General features: G+C 38.0%; 1 protein-coding gene across 10 annotated transcripts in view; it reads left to right on the forward strand.

The window, feature by feature from the left end:
* The window catches only part of adgrb2 (adhesion G protein-coupled receptor B2), a 254,928-nt gene extending 235,075 nt beyond the window's left edge, over positions 1 to 19,853 (forward strand). For 4 of the 10 annotated variants that reach the window (XM_026288827.1, XM_026288829.1, XM_026288831.1 and 1 more), the window contains 6 exons: positions 846 to 885; positions 996 to 1,010; positions 2,682 to 3,427; positions 7,639 to 7,674; positions 9,714 to 9,827; positions 11,784 to 13,157. In XM_026288827.1, the coding sequence (XP_026144612.1) occupies positions 846 to 885; positions 996 to 1,010; positions 2,682 to 3,427; positions 7,639 to 7,674; positions 9,714 to 9,827; positions 11,784 to 12,014 (1,182 nt within the window). In that variant the 3' untranslated portion in view covers positions 12,015 to 13,157. Of the gene's footprint in view, positions 1 to 845; positions 886 to 995; positions 1,011 to 2,681; positions 3,428 to 7,638; positions 7,675 to 9,713; positions 9,828 to 11,783; positions 13,158 to 15,481; positions 15,535 to 17,280; positions 17,335 to 19,119 lie in introns of those variants that run through there. The other 6 variants (XM_026288832.1, XM_026288830.1, XM_026288834.1 and 3 more) reach the window with 5 other exon arrangements.
* Positions 19,854 to 20,456: the final 603 nt, after the last annotated feature.

The raw sequence follows: 20,456 nt of genomic DNA on the forward strand, positions 1-20,456 counted from the left end.
GTGTAGCTGACAGCATAGCATGAGCATTTTAGCCAGCTATTTAGAGAAGTGGTTGGCTGTGAACAAGTTATTTAATGCAAAGTAACTGCTTAGATTCCATGGCTGTGCAGTAAAATTTTTGCATAGTCACAGGTCTCTTTTCTTGTCTCATGTCTTGTTCTTTTTTTTTTTTTTTTTTTTTACTTCAACACGCATAGGTATACAAACAGGTTGCCCTCACTAGGACGTTCTAAAATTGTACCATTGTGTAATGCCCTGACTAAAGCTTTGTTTTGAACTCCTTTGAGAGTAAATTTTTTTGGCAGCAATAGCCAACGCTGCATTTCAATGAGGGCCTGGAGTTGAGCTGCTCTGGGATGGACATTTTTGGTTTACCCTGAGGGACTCAGTTTGTGTCCATTGTATTGTACTTTTTTTAAGAGTCCTCCCCTTTTTTCATGAAAATAATATCAGTTTTTTTTTTTTTTTTTGGAAAGTCAAGCCCAGCTGTGTCAGACTGTGGTATGATAATTTTTGTTCACTTTGGTTCATTGTAATTAGTGCTGGTGCCAAGGGATCTGCTATTTACTGTAGAGGTGTTGCAGATGTGTTGCATTAAACCAGTACTTTGTCGAAACACAGCGGGATGATTGCTAAAATTAACAATGTGTTTATTTTTGATGGACTCTTTAAACACCACATACTGGTTGCAACAGATTAGCTCCACCCTTCATCATACATAAATTGTATGACCCAAAAGTAATTGATTAAGAATGGGTCTCAGTAAGTTTTGTTCACTTGTGGGCAGCATTCTGTTTGTAACAAGCTGAAGTTATCTCTTCTCTGTCCTATATTCACTTACGCAGACGGACTTTGAAAAAGATGTGGACTTAGCGTGTCAAACAGGTAAGTACTTCTGGGACCTCCGTTTTTTCTTTCATTACCGCTGTCCTACCTCTTTGCTCTCTAATTCTTGCACTTAACCCTGCACATCATTGTCTCCCCCTAACTTGCAGAAAGAGGACATCCATGTAAGTCTCAATCTTAAGTTAGAACATTTCTGTTTGTGTGTCATTTTTGTTAGTTAGACTACAGCATTTTATTGTTTTGCATAAACAAATTGATTGCCATATCCTTATATACGTTTGGGATGCTAGAGCCTTAATTGGATTGTTCACCCAAAAATGAAAATTCTGTCATTAATTACTCACCCTCATGTCGTTCCAAACCCGTAAGATCTTTGTTCACAAATAAAGACTCTTTTGATGAAAGCCAAGAGCTTTCTGACCCTGAATAGACAGCAATATTACAGAAATGTTTCCAGGCCCAGAAACATAGTTAAGGACATCATTAAAGTAGTCCATGTGACAGAAGAATTTAATAAATTTGTTATTTTTGATTTCTTTGCGCACAAAAAGTTTTTTCGTAGCTTTGTAAAATTACAGTTTAATCGATTATGTCACATAGATTATTTTAACGATGTTCTTACTACCTTTCTGTGCCTTTAACTTGGTAGTTGCGTTGCTGTCTATGCAGGGTCAGAAAGCTCTTGGATTTCTGTCAAAAATATCTTAATGTGTGTTTTTCGATGAACGTTGAATGGTCTTAAGGGTTTGGAATGACATGAAAGTGAGTTATAATGAGAGAATTTTAATTTCTGGGTGAACAATCCTTTTAATTTCAGCTTGGAATGTCAAGTTCCAAGAACTGTAATTGGCAGGTTTAGTTTTAACACTCAACCAACTTGATCATGCTACTAGTTTCACTTTATAATGAAAAAGGCTGTGCTGCAGTGTTGACATGGTAGGTTTATTAACATCCAAACTTATCTTTGTCTGTAACCTGAAATGTATAGGTTTTAGGGGAGAAAAATAAAGGTTTTGTGGATTATAAACTACCGTTACTGTAATATCAACCTTATACCATTCAAATTAAGACAAAATCAAAGGAAGGTTCCTTTTTATCAAATTTTGTATGTTATTTTAAATATATGCACTTGTTTAGTATTAATTTATTTTCTTTCAAATTTTGTACTGAGTTGTGTTGGCTGTTAAATGTGACCTTATTAATGATGTATAAAACCGGTAGGCCATTACGGCTCATGGTTTTTCTCTTAGAGGAGCTGATTTGTGCATGGCTTTCCTTCCTAACCCTACCTAATTCAAGTGAACTGCTACTGTAACACCTCTGGGGCACCAACATTTGCAACCATCCAACTTCTGCATGCCAAGATTCCTGGATAATAATTCACCTGCCTGAAAATGTTTGTCCTTTCCTGCCCTCATTGCCTTACCTTTAGCTTCTCTTTTGACCTGTGCACTGACACACTCCATTTCCACGCACTGTAACTGAGCTCATTTTCTTTTGTCTCTTTCCCCATCATTCCCTCCACCGATCACATTCTCTCTGCACCCACTCAAATCAACCTTGCTTATTGTCACTGCTTCAACCTCTCTCCAAAACATCTGGGCTCTGTACCTTTGGGAACTGCTTCGTAACCATCTTCCATCCCACCCCTTTCCTTTTCTGTCATGTACTGTTTTGGCATCCACATTTGTTATGATCTATTTCTCTCTTGGTTCTTTGCCTCACTGTCCATCTGTGTGATCATGTGCACTCGACCTCTGTTTCTGTCTCTTTTCCTCCTCCCCACTTCTGTCTATCTGTTCTCTTTCTCTCTTACTTTCTCCTTTCTACCTCAGTCATTTTTAAGGAGGTAAACACCTGTAACCCTGCTACCATAACTGGCACTCTATCCCGCATCTCCCTGGACGATGAGGATGACCCAAAGTTGTCAGCTCACCAGGAAGGCGTTAATTTCAGCAGCCTGCCTGGGAACATCCCACCTCCTAATCTCCTGGTGCAGGTACCTCCTTTGGGTCCGTTGAATGAGCTAAGCGAGCAGCCACTAAAGAAGGAGGTTAATGTGGAGCAGCAAGGTCAGCATCAACGATCTGGACCCATCTACTTGTGCACAGAGAGCGGGCTGGGTTGGCCCCGACCAAACCCTTCTTCCACCCAGGATTCAGCTGGTGGTGTTGGTGGGGAAGGGGACTACATGGTGTTGCCACGTCGGACAGTCAGTCTCAAGCCCCCTCCTCCAACCCAGGATGAGGGGAAGCCCCTGAACATTACAGTAGATGACCCTCCCTTTCCTCCACCCCCTTCACCCCTGACTCTGCATCCAGCAGAGAGTGAAGCATACCCTGCAGACTTTGCAGCTGTGGACCACATCAGCATGAACCTAAACCGCTCCTATGGCACACTCAAACAGTTGCCAGCCCACACCGGGCACACGCATTCCCACACCAACACCCACACCATGCAGGTCAAGCAGAATCGTCCCTCTGTCCGGCAGATCCTCACCTCGGGGACAGTGGAGCGCACCAGAACCCTTCCCCGCAACCTGGGCAGCACCAACACCAGCCTCTCGGCTGGATCTTTGGAAGTAAGTAAGGGTTAAAAAAGGGGTTCATTCTTTTTAAATCCAGAAGCATCATGGACACCACCTGCAGTTTGCAGTTTTGGTGTACAACCTAGGAGCACAATAGTGTTGTACTCTCTTAGCATTCTTGCCAGGAAAAGGGAACTGGGGACCGCATAGCACAAAGTATCATTATGGCAGGTGTAAGGTCCAGGCACTCAGCCCAAGGAAGGTATCTGGTGCTGGATGAAGGTTTCCTGCGTGTTCGGTCTTTCATCATTTTTGAGCGTCTTTGATCATTTCACCGAACACGCAGGAAACCTTCACCCAGCACCGGATACCTTCCTTGGGCTGAGTGCCTGGACCTTACACAGGTAAATGTCAGTTCGAAAAAACTAGGATGAATGTAGTGATTGAGAAACACACCAACCCAAACACACAAAGTGTACATTCCTAACCTAGCAACATAGAGTTTCTTACTAGATCTCTCAAAATGAAAATTGTCATTGTTCACATCATTCCCAAAATGTTTGACTTTCCTCTGTGAAACACAAAAGAGGATCTTTTGAAGTCACTGGGGTCCAAAACAACACTAGACCCCATTTGCTTTCCAAAATAACATATTTTGTTTTCAGCTGAAGAACATACTGTAAGTCAGGTTTGGAATAACATGGAGGTGAATACTTTAAAGGGGTCATATGATGCAATTGCAAGTTTTCCTTCCTCTTTGGAGTGTTACAAGCTGTTCATGCATAGATGAGATCCCTAAAGTTGCAAAGACCAAAGTCTTGAACTCAAAGAGATGTTCATTATATAAGTGAAGTCACTTCTGACTCACAGTCTATAAGTATTTTTTTCATATTGAAATAATTCGCCACTGATGATTCAATCATGCGTTTTGTGTAGTGTAGAATATCACTTGTTGTTTGTCATTTCTCCGATCACAAATGCAGACATGGTTTTATGTTTACGCAGCACAGAATGCAACGCAACTTGTAAAAAGACAGTATAAGTCATTATGATCCATAATTATGTCCCCACTGAATGCAACAAATACCTCGTTCGTAATGGGTTTTATCGTTTTTATCTCTTCACACCAGGCATCACAGTATAGTAAGGGGCGTAACATTTCCGCTTGAGGCATTCGGTCAATCACAACACACTGGATAGTTGACCAATCAGCATACAACTCGCTTTTCAAAGCGATGAGCTTTGTGAAAATCAAACTGCGTTTCAGTAAGGCAGGGCATATAAGTGCAACAGTAATGTACAGTATGTGAAATATATATATATATATATATATATATATTTACCCTAAACCGCATAAACATGTTATAAATATGTTATTTTGAGCAACATCATATGACCCCTTTAAAGGTGTTACAAGTGAGAAATACAGAGGCTGAATTATCTTATTACTAATGTCTCCTTTCATTTCGGGGGCCGGATGACACTGCATCATCTGTAGTCCCTGAGACACCATACATACTGATCATCTAGCAACTCTCACATCAGTCTGTCACAAGAATCCATTCAGGTGTGCCTTCTATACCCAGAGTCCCCTGTCAACATGATGTTACACAACTTAGTGACTGCATCAGTGTGTGTATATGTGTGTGTGTGTGTGTGTGCAGTTGCTCTTCTCTCTATAATTACACTACAGCCCCACAAGGAGAAACAGCAGATGGTGAGAGAGAAACAGCCAGAGGAAGTGCCTGAGAGAGCCTGCACTCCTTCATTAACGGACACAAATCCTTCCCTCTGTCTCCTACACATAGTTCTTGGGGCTGGGGCATGAATTTCTAACTAAAGTCAGTTGTCAAACTTAAAAGTCAACATAAAATGTGTAGTTTTTATTTTTTCAGCTCTTCTTACCAACCAAATGGGGTTTGAAACTGCAAATGATCAACAAGCAGAGGTGCTTAAGCATGGTCTCAGGAAGTCAAACTAATTGAAAACTTTTTTTTCTTTCATTTTAAACAGTGATTTGTGATTTAATGTTTTCTATCCTTTTTATCAAATAAATCACACACACACACACACACACACACACACAAGTATAAAATATACTACTAATAATAATACAACAAAAGGGATATAAGTAAGGCAGATTAAAATATTCCATACATTCATCTTTTTTTATAAAGCCTAGTTAGTTTGGGACCAAATGAATGAATGAACAATGCATTTTATATAGTGCTTTACTGTGTATCGTACATCCAAAGTTCTTTACATGCTAATTGATCATCTTGTATTTCCCTTTATTGAAGAGAACTATTATTTATTTTTGTTCATCCTTCAATATCATATTCACTCTGAAATTAATCATATTATGGAAGCAAAATATTAATTTCATGTTGACTTTAAAAATCAAATTAATGCTTTAAGATGACCACCTATAAAATACACTGTTTCTGTTTTCTCATTCATTCTCCATCTCTCTGTGCCTCACACACTTACTCATAAGTGCCTGTAAATGCATCCACAGGTTATTAGAGTATACACCATTATGTATATTACTTTCATATCAGTCATCATGTTGGAAAGGCTGCATTTTACCAGTTTTTTAACTTCACTTTTCTTCTAAAGAACTCACTGACTCAGGTTTGGAGTCATAAAGTTGGACCACTCAGGGAAAGGTACCGAAGTATTGATATTTTATAGGGCTTGAACCCTGGAGGGGTCTGCAGTGCTTTGGTTTACTCTCACCTCTCTCACCCAGTGACACCTGAAGTACCTTTGCCAACAACTAACTTCTCACACTTTAAACAAAGTAAACATTGAGATCATCCTCCCTTGGTGAGTGGCATAGTAACATAGGCCCGGGTCTTAACTGATTTGTGTTCTGTGTGTCTGAGCTTGTGACAAATCACCACAATGTGTACTGACACTATTGGTTTACTGTATTTGTTAGAGTGTTCCGAAGAATTTAAACTATATTTATTATAGACTGTCTCTTATATGAAATTTTAAGCTTCAAAAACAACAGGAAAGTAACATATTATATGTTTATATATTATAGAATTAATATATTAGATCAGAAATTATTTTCTACAGAAGTCCATGTGGCAACATTGTGTGTGTTGCCAAAAAAATGGAAATGTGAGGAAAAAAGTCCTTACCGCAATAGGTCTTCACATTTTTGTGACAGTTGTCATGTCATTGAGATACAGGCTGATTTTGCTACAGTGAAAATGGCAATGCAATATTAGGTCATTAATGTGCTCAGAGGTAGAGGTAGCTAAGGAATCCCATGGACAAATATATGTTCATAAAGGATTTTCAAACAGGTTTTTACCTTTGGAATAGGGAAAAGAAACTATGTGCAGGTAACATATGCAGAAAGAGTAGCCTACCCATTGTTCATTTATTCTACCAACACTGCAACAACACAAAGCCGGTTGACAATCTGTTAAGTTGTTCTTTAATAAAAAAGTAATGAAAATACAGATTCATGGGCCTATAACAAACATTTACTGCCTGTTGGACCAAGAGGAGCATTAAGTTAATTTGAGACCCTGCATACTACTGTGCAAACTGCAGAAGTACAAACAAATTTTGTCAAAACTAAGCAAGTTCCTACCGAGCAAGTGGTTTTGGTGTTTACAGAGGATTAGAGATGTTTACAGACTCGAGACATTTATAAAATATTATGCCATTTTCTAAACATACCACCGCTTCTGCTGTTTACATTATATGCAGACAGAGTCTTTATTTATTTATTTAATACATCAAAGGCTCATATCATCATCACTTATGCTGTTTTATGCAGGAAAATCCTATCCAAGGCCTATCCAACCAGTGGCCCAATCTGGCCTGTTTGATTTTTTCTTTGACCTACATAAAGATGCTAGTTAAATATCCTAAAAATTATGTCATTTAATATACTGTAGTAGATGAAACCAGTTTCAGGTATGATTTGAAAAGTACACATTAATGTATTTATTTATTTTTTTACATAGACATTGTTTTTGCACTTTTCTTATGCTGTAAGATGCCCACCATGCACCCATTTGTTGTTGAAGGCAAATACACCTTTCCTGTGTTTACGGTGAAGTTCGGTTTCAATCCAAACATAAAACAGACACTGGAAAAGCACTTCAGTCCGCTGAGGGGTATTATATGCTCACTGCACCTGCATGAGGCAGTTGTGTCATGGGTGCCAGTTTACTTGGGGCTGAAAGATGTGCAGTTGTGATTGATGGTGTCTTCTCTCCCCCTCCCCCTTCCCCCAGAGGAAAAGAGTACGGTACTCTGAGCTGGACTTTGAGGTAAGACCCCATCCCCATCTATCCTCAGGCTATTGTTTGTGCTTCTGTCCAACATTATCTAGAGATTTTTCACTGGACTCATACAGGAGCAAGTGATAGTTGCTGCTCTGGTGCTTGTTTCCCCCATCATGCATTTAGTATTAGCAACAGACCTATCCATGGCAAAACTGCTTAGTGTTTCACATGCCTTGTTTTTTTTAGGCTTTTCTGCATTGCTTAAAAATAGGGTGACCAAATATTGCCATTTGAGATACATGCATTAACTTAATTGAGTGTGTATATGCCTTTGTGTGGTTCTGCTCAAAAGTTTACATCCCCCTGGTGGAATATGAAAGATGTTAATGAATATAACAACACAGAAGGGATTATAACAATGGTATGTTATTTATTTAGTACTGTCCTGACTGAGCTGTAGAAGATCAGTTGAGTCAATGTTTGGCCTAAACCATGGGTGTCCAAACTTGGTTAAGGTGGGCCAATGTCATGAGTTTGACATTAGATTTAAAGTTAATGTAAACAGTATTGGCGTAAAGTACAAATAGATGTAAAGTTGATGAATAGTTGTTATTTACAGCATTGCTGCAGTTCAAACATAGGTTAAGTACTACGTAGCAATGTTCAGTAAATTCAGAAATCAATTTAGCATTTTAGAAATCTGGTCACCCTGTTTACCATATGACATATTTGACATGTCTTCACAAAATGTGGTGTCTAATGACACAAGTAGAATATGTTTCTGAGTACAGAAGGATCAAGGCTGCAGAAACACTGAACCAGTGTAGAGCTCTGTAAGTGTTGAGTGAATGGCATTATTGTGTGTGAAAGAGATAGACGGCATAATGAGACGAGCGGAGACTGCACGTGTATGACTGAGGCAGCCTGGGGGGCACCTCCATGGAATGATCAACTGGCAGGATCCAGCAAATCTCCAGTCTAAAACATCCCAATCCATTTTCTCCAGAACCCACTAGTGTGCTTTTAAACAAGCGTCTCTTCAATTATATTTGAAAGCATAAGTTATGACTGGATATTTGCTCTCCACTATGGAGGCTTCTTCTCAAACAGAGGTATGTCTTGTTACTAACGCATTCAGATGCTTTTAGAGCTCCATAACCTTTCCCATCCTAGTCAGTGCTGCATGAGATCTCCCTCCTGTCCTGATAAACATTTGAGGTTGACTGTAGATTAAAATAAGTTTAAATGATTTAGATAATCATTTGTTTTTGTCACAAGGATTCATTTCAAAAAGTTAATTAGCTGAAATATCATTGTAAATGCATAATATTTTAGTCCGTGTAGTTTTAATTCATTAAATTCCTCTCGAAAACAAAAATTAAATAAGATTTAACTAAAATAGGTATTGCTCTGGTGAGAAAAAAAGCAGTCAGTCTTACAACCATGATATGTTTGCTGGTTTGGCATTTGTAGCACTATTTTTGTGGTCAGGCTGGATTGTTGTCTTTGTGTCCAAGTAATCATATTTTGACAAGAAAAAATCACACTGAGCATAATGAAGTTAAACAGGTGTATGTGCTACATTAAATGCCATAAAATGTAAACATTTTATAAATTCATATACTTAACTTTGGCAGCCCTATAATAAACGAGTCTTGGTTATATGCAGTAACCATTTATAAAAAAAGGCAAAATACTCCAAATTCCATTATTTCTCAGAAATCAACCCAAGTACATGGACGCTCACATTCGCAGGTTGGAGCTCCATGTCAGCTCTGCGTGAACACCAGCTGTGACTACAAAACAGCCCAGCCAGCTTCCAACCACCTCCAATTGGTGGAAGTATCTGTCAGTATGAAATGATACTGACCAGAGAGCTTTACCATTGTTTAATAGTCATCAAAACCAATCCGTTTTACTACACAACCAGAACACCACCCTCCGAGAGGATGCGTGTTCAAAGTGACCCTAGTTTTGCAGTTTAACACCAGTAGCCACTGACCCAGCTCTTCCCTGGCCTGCCCTTTCTTATTTTTGCTTTTGTTTCTTTTTGTTTGTTTTTGTTGTTTTCCCCTTCCTTACAGAAAGTGATGCACACTCGTAAAAGACACTCAGAGCTCTACCATGAACTCAACCACTCCACCAAGTTCCACACCATAGACAGGTATAACAGGGACCCTGCCATGTCCTCCTTTAAGGTAAGACCCCTCTAACCTGTGAGCCCACACTAATACCCATCCCTGACACAGTCAATTCCTTCACTTCAAGTGAAATAAACCCACCATGTGTTTTCTAAAATTCCTGCGTAATTGCGTCATAAACTCGCTAAAGTAATACTATGCTCACACATGCAATGCTGCAATTGTAACTGGAACTCTAAATAGTTATCTTACACATTAATTACTGATAATAATTCTGTAAATAATTTGTTACTGGAGGAAATTCCTGTTTTAATGGTGTATTAATGTTGTTAATTCCTTTTAACCAGCTTTAAAATGACAGGGATTAAAATCCAGTAATGTTTTGATATGAAATGGTTAAAATGGATATGATAAATGAAAAATGAAATTCTATCATCATTTATTCACTCTCATGTTGTTTTAAATCTGTAGGACTTAAATGTATGGGCAATAACTTTTTGTTGTTGTTTTTTTTTTTATTTTTATTTTTTTATATAAATATCTTATGTTTCACAGAAGAAAGAAAAGCATACATGTACATGTTTGGAACGACACGAGGGTGATAAATGATGACAAAATTTTCATTTTTGGGTGAACTATCCCTTTAAAAAAAAAAAAAAAGAAAGAATGGGGAATGAAGAGTTTGTATTGTGATACTTGAATTTAAGTTAGAAAAAAAAAGGTCGTTTGAAATGCACCTGGTGTTTGAAAAACTAATCTTTATCAGCACATGCACTACTTTCCATTTCTCCAAGCCTTGTGTTTTGTAAGCTAATTAATACAATATTAATAGTTGGATCATATTTAGTCTCTTCCCATTAAGCTTCTCAAAGTACACCTGCCCACTGCAGCGCTGTCTCCTATCTGCTTCCCCTGGAAAGAGCTGACTGTTCATCCTTGCATTAGCTATACTGCTGAATATTTAATGTTCTATTAGCGGAAGAAGCATTGCAAACATCCACGCGCCAGTGTCCAGAGGCTTTTGTCATTAAGATTTCAAAACAAATGCCCTGTGGAAAATTACCTGCCTGCAATTTGCGACAAGTGTATACTTTGGTGGCATTTGCCACATGCTCACTCACTTTTCATTTGGATCATACTGTCTGCAGCCTACTATTCCAGCCCATTAGATCCTTGTACTGCATTACTTTTAACTAGAGGCATGTCCTGGGGTGGTCCTGGTCACTGGAGTGATTTGATTGGTTACTCCAAAATTCAAGCTATTTCTTAAGTTATCAGTGAAGATATATGTAGTATTTTTCTGGACAATGAGTCTCTAACCTACATGAGCCACCCCAGTCAAAAAAGTCTTGACACAACACTTCTGGATTACTTCAGACAAGCATTAGATTAGAGGTTCATTTTCTCACATTACAGAGGATCGAAGGCTTTCTAAATGCGTGTCAAATGACACTACAGAGTTCTTCTGACAGTACTGATGATGAGTCGTGATGCTTTTAGCATTCGCCTTTCGATGCCCAATGGAAAAGTTTCCAGCTTACAGCATAAAATTCTGTTGATTTCATTCCACAGGTTTGATTATGTTGACAATGCTGTAATTACAGCGATAATGGTGTGCCCGAGAGTTTGAAAAAATGAAATTGCACATTTGGAATTATTATAATAACTCAGTGCCTAAGACAATCAATTATTTGGATTTCTTCTTTAGGTCAAGACCAACGAGAGAGTGGTTTTCCACGTATTATTCATAATTCCTTCATAAAGAAGTGGTTTTCAATGCATGGTGATAAATGTAATCTAAAAAAAAAAAACATAAGTGCACTTTACAGGATCCTGCTGGATTCATAACCATTCAACATTACACAGCTTTCCCTAAAACCACTCTACCTCATGAAACCACATCTACCTCAAAAACTATAACACCATAACAACAAATCTGTGCTAAAACAATATAAAAAAAACTGCCATGCCAGTGGTCTCTAAACCCCTCTAACAATCCGGCCGACTTCACAGGTTCCTCCTCCACCTCCACCACGACAATCTGAGCCTTTAACACGGAGAATGAGCTTCGTTTACAAAGAGAGCCAACGTAAGCATGTCAGCCAGACCCAGTATTCCCAGCCCCTGATTTATGAAGGCGCTCATTGGTGCAGTGTAAACCCTCACTTTGTGGAGTCTAGGAGGTGTAGAGGACTAAATGTTAGGTGTTTGTTTTTTTGTTTTTTTCACATTAGATTGTGTTAACTCAGCGTGGAATATTCCCTGCAATGTTGTGGTGTACTGTTGTAAATCAAACAGCTTTGCGTTGACATCGTGCTTGTAATAGTACCAGTGCTGTTTTAAACCCTTTAAACTTTTATTTTAAACCAACCCATACATATAAACCCTTATAAACCACAAAAACTTTCAGTTAAATTTATCAAAATGTGTTTTAAAAGATCATAAACGCATAAAACTTAATTTGGCCACAAATCTGCATTAAAGTGCAAATAACCCTATTGTACACGGTAAGTAAACACATACTTCTCCAGCGGCAATGTGATGCTGATGATATTAGAAGTGCGTCTGGTGTGTGTGTGTGGGGGCCGTTAAAGAGATGAGTGCACATTCGGGAAAAATCTAAGCCATTTTTCTCTACTGTCTTATTCTAGAATTTTCTTTTATCCCATTGGATCATTCTAACAGCTTGTGAGGAAAGTGAGCTTAGTGGGGTCTCTAACACATCCAAATGGCCCCTTCCAGACACTGTCCATTTCTTCTAATCGTCTTTCTCTCTCTATTTCCCTCCTACATACGCTGACTTCAATCTCTCGTTTGTACCACGGGTTCTCTTCATCTTCTTTTTCTATAGGGACAGTGGTGGCGCCTTAGTCACTTGCAGTCCGTTAAATTGCTTGTGTTAGTGCGAATGGAGCTTGATGCAGTTTGAAAGGAAGTTAACCTCTAAGTGAAGATGCTGGCTGGGCTGATAGCTGTAGCGGAGGCACCCCATATGGTCCCAAATGGATGAAGGACTGCTAGCCTGTGTTCAATCTATTCATGCTAATGGGGATCCTACAAATGAACACAGCGGGAAACTTGAGAGCAGAGGAAGGCAACAGTCTGGCTCTTGAAATATGTATAAGTTGAAAACTTCTGCTCTTACACCCACTGACTTTTTTACGAAAGCGTAAACATCATGAATATATGCACCAAGTAAGCAATAATGTAATACTTGAACAATCCCTCAACCTAAAGTATTAAACTAAGGCACATAACCCACATAATGCATGCAATGGACATGACTGATGCTTTAAATAATTTACTAAACGTCTATGAATTTTTCTTCTTTTAAATGGTGATACAGTTTGGGGGCAAAAACACTGAACTTTGGAAGGAGGAGGATTAAGGGAAGATTATTATTATTATTATTATTATTATTATTATTATTATTATTGTTATTATTGCCATATATATATCACAGTGTAATAGTAAATGCATTCAATTTCACAATAAACTATGAAATGTTTTTACATACAAAATCATATATATATATATATATATATATATATATATATATATATATATATATATATATATATATATATATATATATATATATATATATATATATATATATATATATGTTTTTTTTATTGTCTTTTTTTTTTTTTTTTTTTTTTGTCACAACCCTGGGAAGAATTACAACTGCAGCTTTTTAAAAGGAAATATTTAAGTGCAGAGACAAGAATATACTAAAGTCTTCAAGTAAAATACGTTATGGCTAACTCTGGAAAAATTGCTATTAAAAAAAAAAAAAAAAAAAAAAAAAAAAAAAAAATATATATATATATATATATATATATATATATATATATATATATATATATATATATATATATATATATAATTGCAGCTAAAATATGTGTCAAGTCACCTACTTAAATTACAGCTAGGTGTTAAAGGCCTTTATCTGCAATTAGAAAGTTTAATCCAAAGCATGATTACATTCTGTGACCCCTATCAACAAGCACTATTCAAACTGCTTTCTAGTATAAATGGCTCATTAAAACTTTCAGAACTCTATAGCACTGATAATATATAGTATCAGTCGTAGAGTGGTCTCATGAATCTAAAATTGTAATTGTCATGCTTTAAAGGTTAAGCTCTGAACAGCTATCAGTACTCACACAGTGTGTGTGATTATAAGTATGCATTAGTGTGCATCTGTGAGTGTTTACCTATTCTTAGCGTGTTTGGTTATGCCTCGTTGAAACTGTTTCCCTGCAGTTGAGTTGAATTATTGTTAGCCCAACTGTGAAGTTCAGGTTTTTGAGATGGTTTGCTACAGTGAAGACGAAGTATGTTTTCACCCTTGTCGATTTTTTTCCCATAATGGTTTCCTCATTTACTAGAGCTTAATTCCTCTCGGGTATTTATTGAATAACCAATTTTTTGCCATCTTGTATTTGCCTTTTGTCCACACAAAATTAGGCCCAAAATGATATTTTCTTTACGGAGTATGGTGTTGACCGAACTTGACACAGATGCACCATCAAACAGCTTAATGAAGAGGCTTAAAGCTAGGGTTGGGACTCTTACACACTCATACACACACAGCAAAAAATGCTAATTTGCAGTCTGTGCCAATTAAGACATAATTAGTGAGACATGTCTGCAGATTTCACCATGTAGGACTCTCTTCTTGCTGTATTGTAGTTCAGCTTATATATGAATCATTGCATAGAAGGGATAATATTCATTCTTTTGACAGTTTTGTGTCTATTTTGCCCTTTTGTGTTTTTTTCTAACATTGAACTGAGTAGAATAGATTACAGACTATTAGCAGAGCTGACATAATGCAGTATAACTCAGCAATGGCTGTCATAGCAGAGAGACCAGATAAGGCTTTTAGCGCATTATCCTTTATACATAATGTATGACTTTATAATGGAGGGAACTCAGAGATCATGTATGCACTGAAGGTGACCGTATATATCAACATTTATTGTGGTTATCCGATTATATTTAATGCTCCAGGAGTTAAGAAACAAACAGCCTAATCTGGACATGATCTCATAATTCTGGCCTTTTATTCTGGGTGGGAGACCCCAAAGCTCACTGAATATATATTTTGTGCATAAATGTAGAGGGGAGAACTGACTAAAATTGCACAATTCTGCCTGTGTTGTTTCAGCACATTCATTAAAGCAATTATGCAAATCAGGTATACAATTATGCTAATTAAAATGTAATGCAAACAGCTAAAAAATGCGGTCAGTGTAATTTGCATGACATTATTGTATCTTTTGAAAAGGTTTTCATTGTCAAATTGTGGACAGTGTGGTGGACTACTGCTATCTGGCGTACTTTAGTACATTGCTCCGATCCAGACGCCTGAACTGGCTTTAAAATGCTAAAATTAGATATATAGCCAGTTAAAATGCTCTTCTCTATCATTTGATTATCTTTTGATGAATAACCGCTCCCAAAATGGCAAAATTAAAATTGTTTAGTGAATTCGCCCCAGACACTCATCTCTGACAAAGGCCTTTTTGTTTTATCCTGCTTCTTGTTCTGTGTTGCATACCCACACTGTTTTACTCGATCCACTATACATTTTTATCTTTTCGTTATTGCTTATTTTGTGTATTGTTGCTTTTTTTTTTTCATAATGCACTGCTGCCTGTCTTTGTCTTCCTTGGTTTGAACCTACATGTTTTCTGTCATAGTTTGACTGTAGCCAGGCAGTCAGCAGACCCAAGGGGCGACAAACAGAGAAAAGGTAACAGAAAGAAAAAAAAATCTCATCCGTGTTTGAGCCATAGAGTCACAGAGAGTGTTTCTTTTTGTCCTTTCCACCCTATAGTCTCCATAGAAACTTCTAGACCAGTGCAGAACTCCCACAGCGACTAAACTTGCTCCCTCCCGCTGCCCTGCTGCTGTAGACACTGCTCCTTTCACATCTTTCCTTTGCTTCATTGTGCAACAGCTGACTTCTTCGCTGACCTGTGCGTTCTCATTTGTGTAGTGGACACAGACTGTAGGTTGTGGTCACTGCTGTGCTGCTGTACCTTCCTTGCTGTCTCCGCACCCATATTAATAGTTCTCGTCAAATCCAAAGAGTGTCTATGTGTAGAAGAGGTTATACAGTTGTTTAACTTTGTAAAAACATTCATTGGTGATTTTTTTCTTGGGTAAAAAAGGGAGTGATTTGAATAATACAGTAGGCCTACTATCATTTTCCTGTTATCTCATCAGTGGTCTAGGGTCATGCAGACTGTATGTATTCTTGCTGATGTAATTCCTGCCCATCACTACTTTCAGAAAAGAGAGGAAGAGAAGGGAGGGTGAGGGAGTGACATCCATTGTTAACATCTATGAGACTCCTCCATAGGGACTAGCAACAAAATGAGTAATGACAGAAAAGCTCAAAAATGTAGCGAGCTGCCTACCAAGACAGCATTTTAAGGGGATTTTGGGGGCACTCCCTATGTGAAATCAAATCGAATGGTAAGGTCCTCCTTATATTTATCATTTTGGATCATTTCTGAGGCAGCATGATACATATCCCTTGCGAAGCAATAAATCAAATCTCATAATAGTTTATATATTATTGTGTTGTTAGCAAAGCAACATGTTAAAATGCTAAATTGTACCCAAAATAATTAATTAGTTTAATTAGTTTAGTTTATAAATATTTTACTGAAATTAGTTGACCAAAAATAGTTATTATAGTCAACTGTTAGCATAGCAACATGTTAAAATACCAAAATCTATCCAGAATAATGAAAATTCAATTAAATTAAATGAGTTTAAATGAGCTATTTTACTGTGGTGTTAGCTTAGCAGCATGTTAAAATGATAAACGTGGAGTCAAAAAGAATAAGAAAATGTATGTACTTAATTTGGCACGGCAATCTTTTTCAGATTAGCTATTTTAGCAACATGCTTATTCTTAACGACATGCTAAGTCACCACATGTAGAGTTATACTGTATACAGCGGTTCAAAGATCACTAATAAGGTTCTGTTTCAGTTAGCATACTGCCTTAGATGGTAGGCAGCAGGTTTAATAAAGTGTTTATGTCTGCATGTCCATTTTTCTTCCTGCAAATCATCACAGAACTGCCTTCTCTTTAGCATGCAGTGCTAAGTTTCCTCTTCCTCTACCGCAGTGTTTCAGTACAGACATGCTCGACGTGGTTCATATCTGCTGAAGTCAGCAGTCGCCTCTCATGAGCATAGTGCTTTAGCCATTTAAGTTGTCTCTGTCTGTCTTTGTGCAAAAGAAATATATAGGAGAGGAGTGCACTTGCCTCCCAAATTGAATCCATAGATTCTTCCATCAAGGTAACAAAAATTCAAACAAACATCGCTTCCCCCCAGACATGTTCAGTGACTGTGATCCCCCTCCTTTTCTCTCTTTCACTCTCTCGCTCTGTCTGTCTCTCTCTCTCTCTCTCTCTCTCTCTCTGTGTCACTCTTCCTTTATTTTTCTTTCCTCCCATCCTCATTTTTTATTGCAACAGAGGGAAAAGCGATGGAGCATTTCGTCTGCCGGAGGTGAAAAGAATTCTTCGAGTGTAAGTAGAAAAGGCCTGACAAGGAAAGATGGAGAAAGCTAAAGGAAGTGAAGGAGGGTTGTTGGGAGCGAAGCAATCGGGAGGAAGAGAGATGGAGGGGGAAAGAAATACTCAAAAGCAGCACAATCGCGTTAGCATTCTCTTAGGAATAAAGTCGCTCTCCTCTTCAGCATTAACAACACTTCTGCTCGACAAAATGTTCCTTCTTCAGCGTTTAGCATGCAAATTGGCTGCCAGATTATGCTTTTTGTATCCATTTTACCAACTGTCAGACAGTTAAATTGGATGAATTATAATCAGGCTGCTATCGCCCCCTTGTGGATGGAAACTTGCTTACATGAGCCTAAAAACTCAAGATGTATTTATTTTTTAGGTTGTGAATGAGAGCCAAAAGAAAAGATGTCCAGTTTGCTCTCTACTCTAAATATTGTCGTAATGTGCACCTGTGAGTTTGCACATATGTGTGTTTGTGTTCATATTTCCATTTCCATGGTAAACCCACCCACACAGCTTTAGTTTAAGCCTCCTCCTTTACAAACACAGACAAGAGGAAGGCAGAGAAACTTATGCTCAGTCATACCTCAGACGAGTCATTTACATGGGGTTTTCCAATCTTCCCGATCCGTCACGCATGCAATCAGCGGGTGATGAGCTGACGGCAACCCTTGAATTGATCGCCTCAAATGTTTCAAAATATGCAGGTTCATACATCTCGTTTTTGGGGAAGCCGGGAATAGATTTGAGAGGAGGGGAACTGCAAGAAAAATTTGTTAGGTCTCAATAGAGCTCCTTCGAGTGGCTAGGCTCTCAATTTTTATCAGTCCCTGTGTGATTAGATTAATCCCTACTGTATAATGCAATTTACCTTCCATTAAAAGGCCTTATAGCTGTTGGATACACCATTAGCCTCAATGGGATGGAGAGTGTATGTTTTCTGGCCATCTGAAGTAATGAACACCTGGAATAGCCGGGCATAAAACGCAGCACAGACCACCACTAATGCTGATGAGTGGGTCGCTCCATATGTTGTATAGACAAGTAATAATGTAGCAAGACGATAAAGCCATTTAGTCTTTATGCTGCTGTTGAAATATGCATTCAGACACATTAAATGTGAATTACACATGCCAGAGCACATTTCCATTAGTAACATTCCAGATTAAATACAATTTTGTTTTTCAGTCTGATGCTCTTTGCATGTCTAAAAATGACCATGGTTGTGATGGTTTCTACCAGAATACTGTAGATAAGAGTACTATTGTTATACTAGCATTGTAAAATTAAACGTATTGTTAAAATGTATAAATGTATATTAATGTTCATGTTTTATATTTGTAATACCAAAAAATATCTATTACCAATGTTGAAAACAGTTGAGCTGCTTAATTTATTGATTTAGTTATTTAGGGATTTTTTTGATGAATAGAAACTTTGATCAGCATTTATTTGAAATAGAAAAAAAAAGTAGAAATTAGACTTAATATCTCTGCTGAAAAAAAAAAAACAGCATAAAACCAGGTTTAAGCTGGAAGTAGCTGATTTTAGCTGTCTTCCAGCCCGACCAAGCTGGTTTTAGCCAAGGCCAGCCTGACCAGCTAAAAAAGTGGTCAAACCTCCTCTAAAACCAGCCTGATACGACCAGTCTGGATGACCAGCTAAAACCAGCCTTACCTGGTTTTTCAGCAGGGACACTTTTTGTCAGAGAATGGTTTAGGTTAAAGGAGGTAAGCAGTGTTTATGCTCTGGATTTAATTAGAATTTTCTTCTGTGTATGTGCTTATTCAGGACAAGTCCACCACAGATGACCAGCGATCCTGGGACAGCTTTAAGACCATGATCCCTGAGCAGACGTGTGGCTCCAGCGAACATAAGGACAGACTGGAGTTACGCGGTAAACCCTGGGACACATCCTCTGCCAACACACCTGACACATCCGAAGGAGACTTCCAGACTGAAGTGTGAAGAGAACACACACCTACAGCAAACTGAGAGACAACTAAACCCTCTTACGTGCTCGCGCTGTCAGTGATCTTCAGCAAGACGTGTTCTAAAGGATTCTGTACTTGTTTACAGGTGTGAGGACAGACCAGAGATGAAGAGTGCTCTATTCTATATTTTCACACAGAGACATTAAATGAAAGCGTGGGGCCAGGAGAGTATGGTTACAAAAAAAAAAAAAAAAAAAAAAACACTGTTTCTGAAATGTCTTGATTTTAATCCAGAAAGGATCCTCTTTCTCCCGTTTGATGATATGGGAATTTAAATGCACCCTTCTTTTTATAGAGAAAAGAAAATCAGTACTGATGATTCGCACACAGTTTAATGACCCCTTAGGGTTTTTTTTCCTCCTTTCTGTCTTCTCATTCCTTGGATGATTCAAGTTCAGTTTCCCTTTTTCTTGCTTTGTTTTTCGGGGAAGAGGGAGGGGAAGTTTTGCAAGTATTCATTAATATGTGCCATCCTCTGCTTTTTTTCCCCTCTGCATCAGATGAACTGTACTTTTTTTCTGTTAGATTGCTTGTCCATCTTTTTATTATATATATATATATATATATATATATATATATATATATATATATATATATAAACCGAAACTTCAGGTATCATTTTATGGGCGAAAGTAGGTCATACCGCTGTGTGATTGTGTTTTAAGTTTTGCAAAATGCTTAACAGAAAAAAAAAAGTGTGCTGTATGTGCGATTCATTGTCAAATTTGCATTCGTTCTCACACCAGGGAAGCATCTTTGCTCCATCTTACACAAAACAACCAAAAGAATCCACATTCCAGTCATAAGAAGCTTTGGTGTTCCAGAATGGGCTTATCCAGTGAGAGACACACTTCCAGCTGAGAACGTTTCCATTTTGAACCAACACAAAGGTGGTGCTAAGTTTCCACATTTCGTCTCCATCTTAATATTGCGCTACATGTCTGCTCTTGCAAAAAGTACTTCTTTGTGATGTTTACGTTTGAAGACCAGTGACTCCGCCAGTTATTCTGAAATGATTCGGAATTAGTTCTGCACTTCGACTGTAGAGTTTGACAGTTGGTTTAATGCTAAGCAGACTGCAGAGGTCATCTTTGCTAACCCGCTTCTCTTTATGACCCGTTCATTAGTTGTGTT

Source organism: Carassius auratus, chromosome 19 (assembly GCF_003368295.1).
Source record: "Carassius auratus strain Wakin chromosome 19, ASM336829v1, whole genome shotgun sequence".
Taxonomy (NCBI): Eukaryota; Metazoa; Chordata; class Actinopteri; order Cypriniformes; family Cyprinidae; genus Carassius; species Carassius auratus.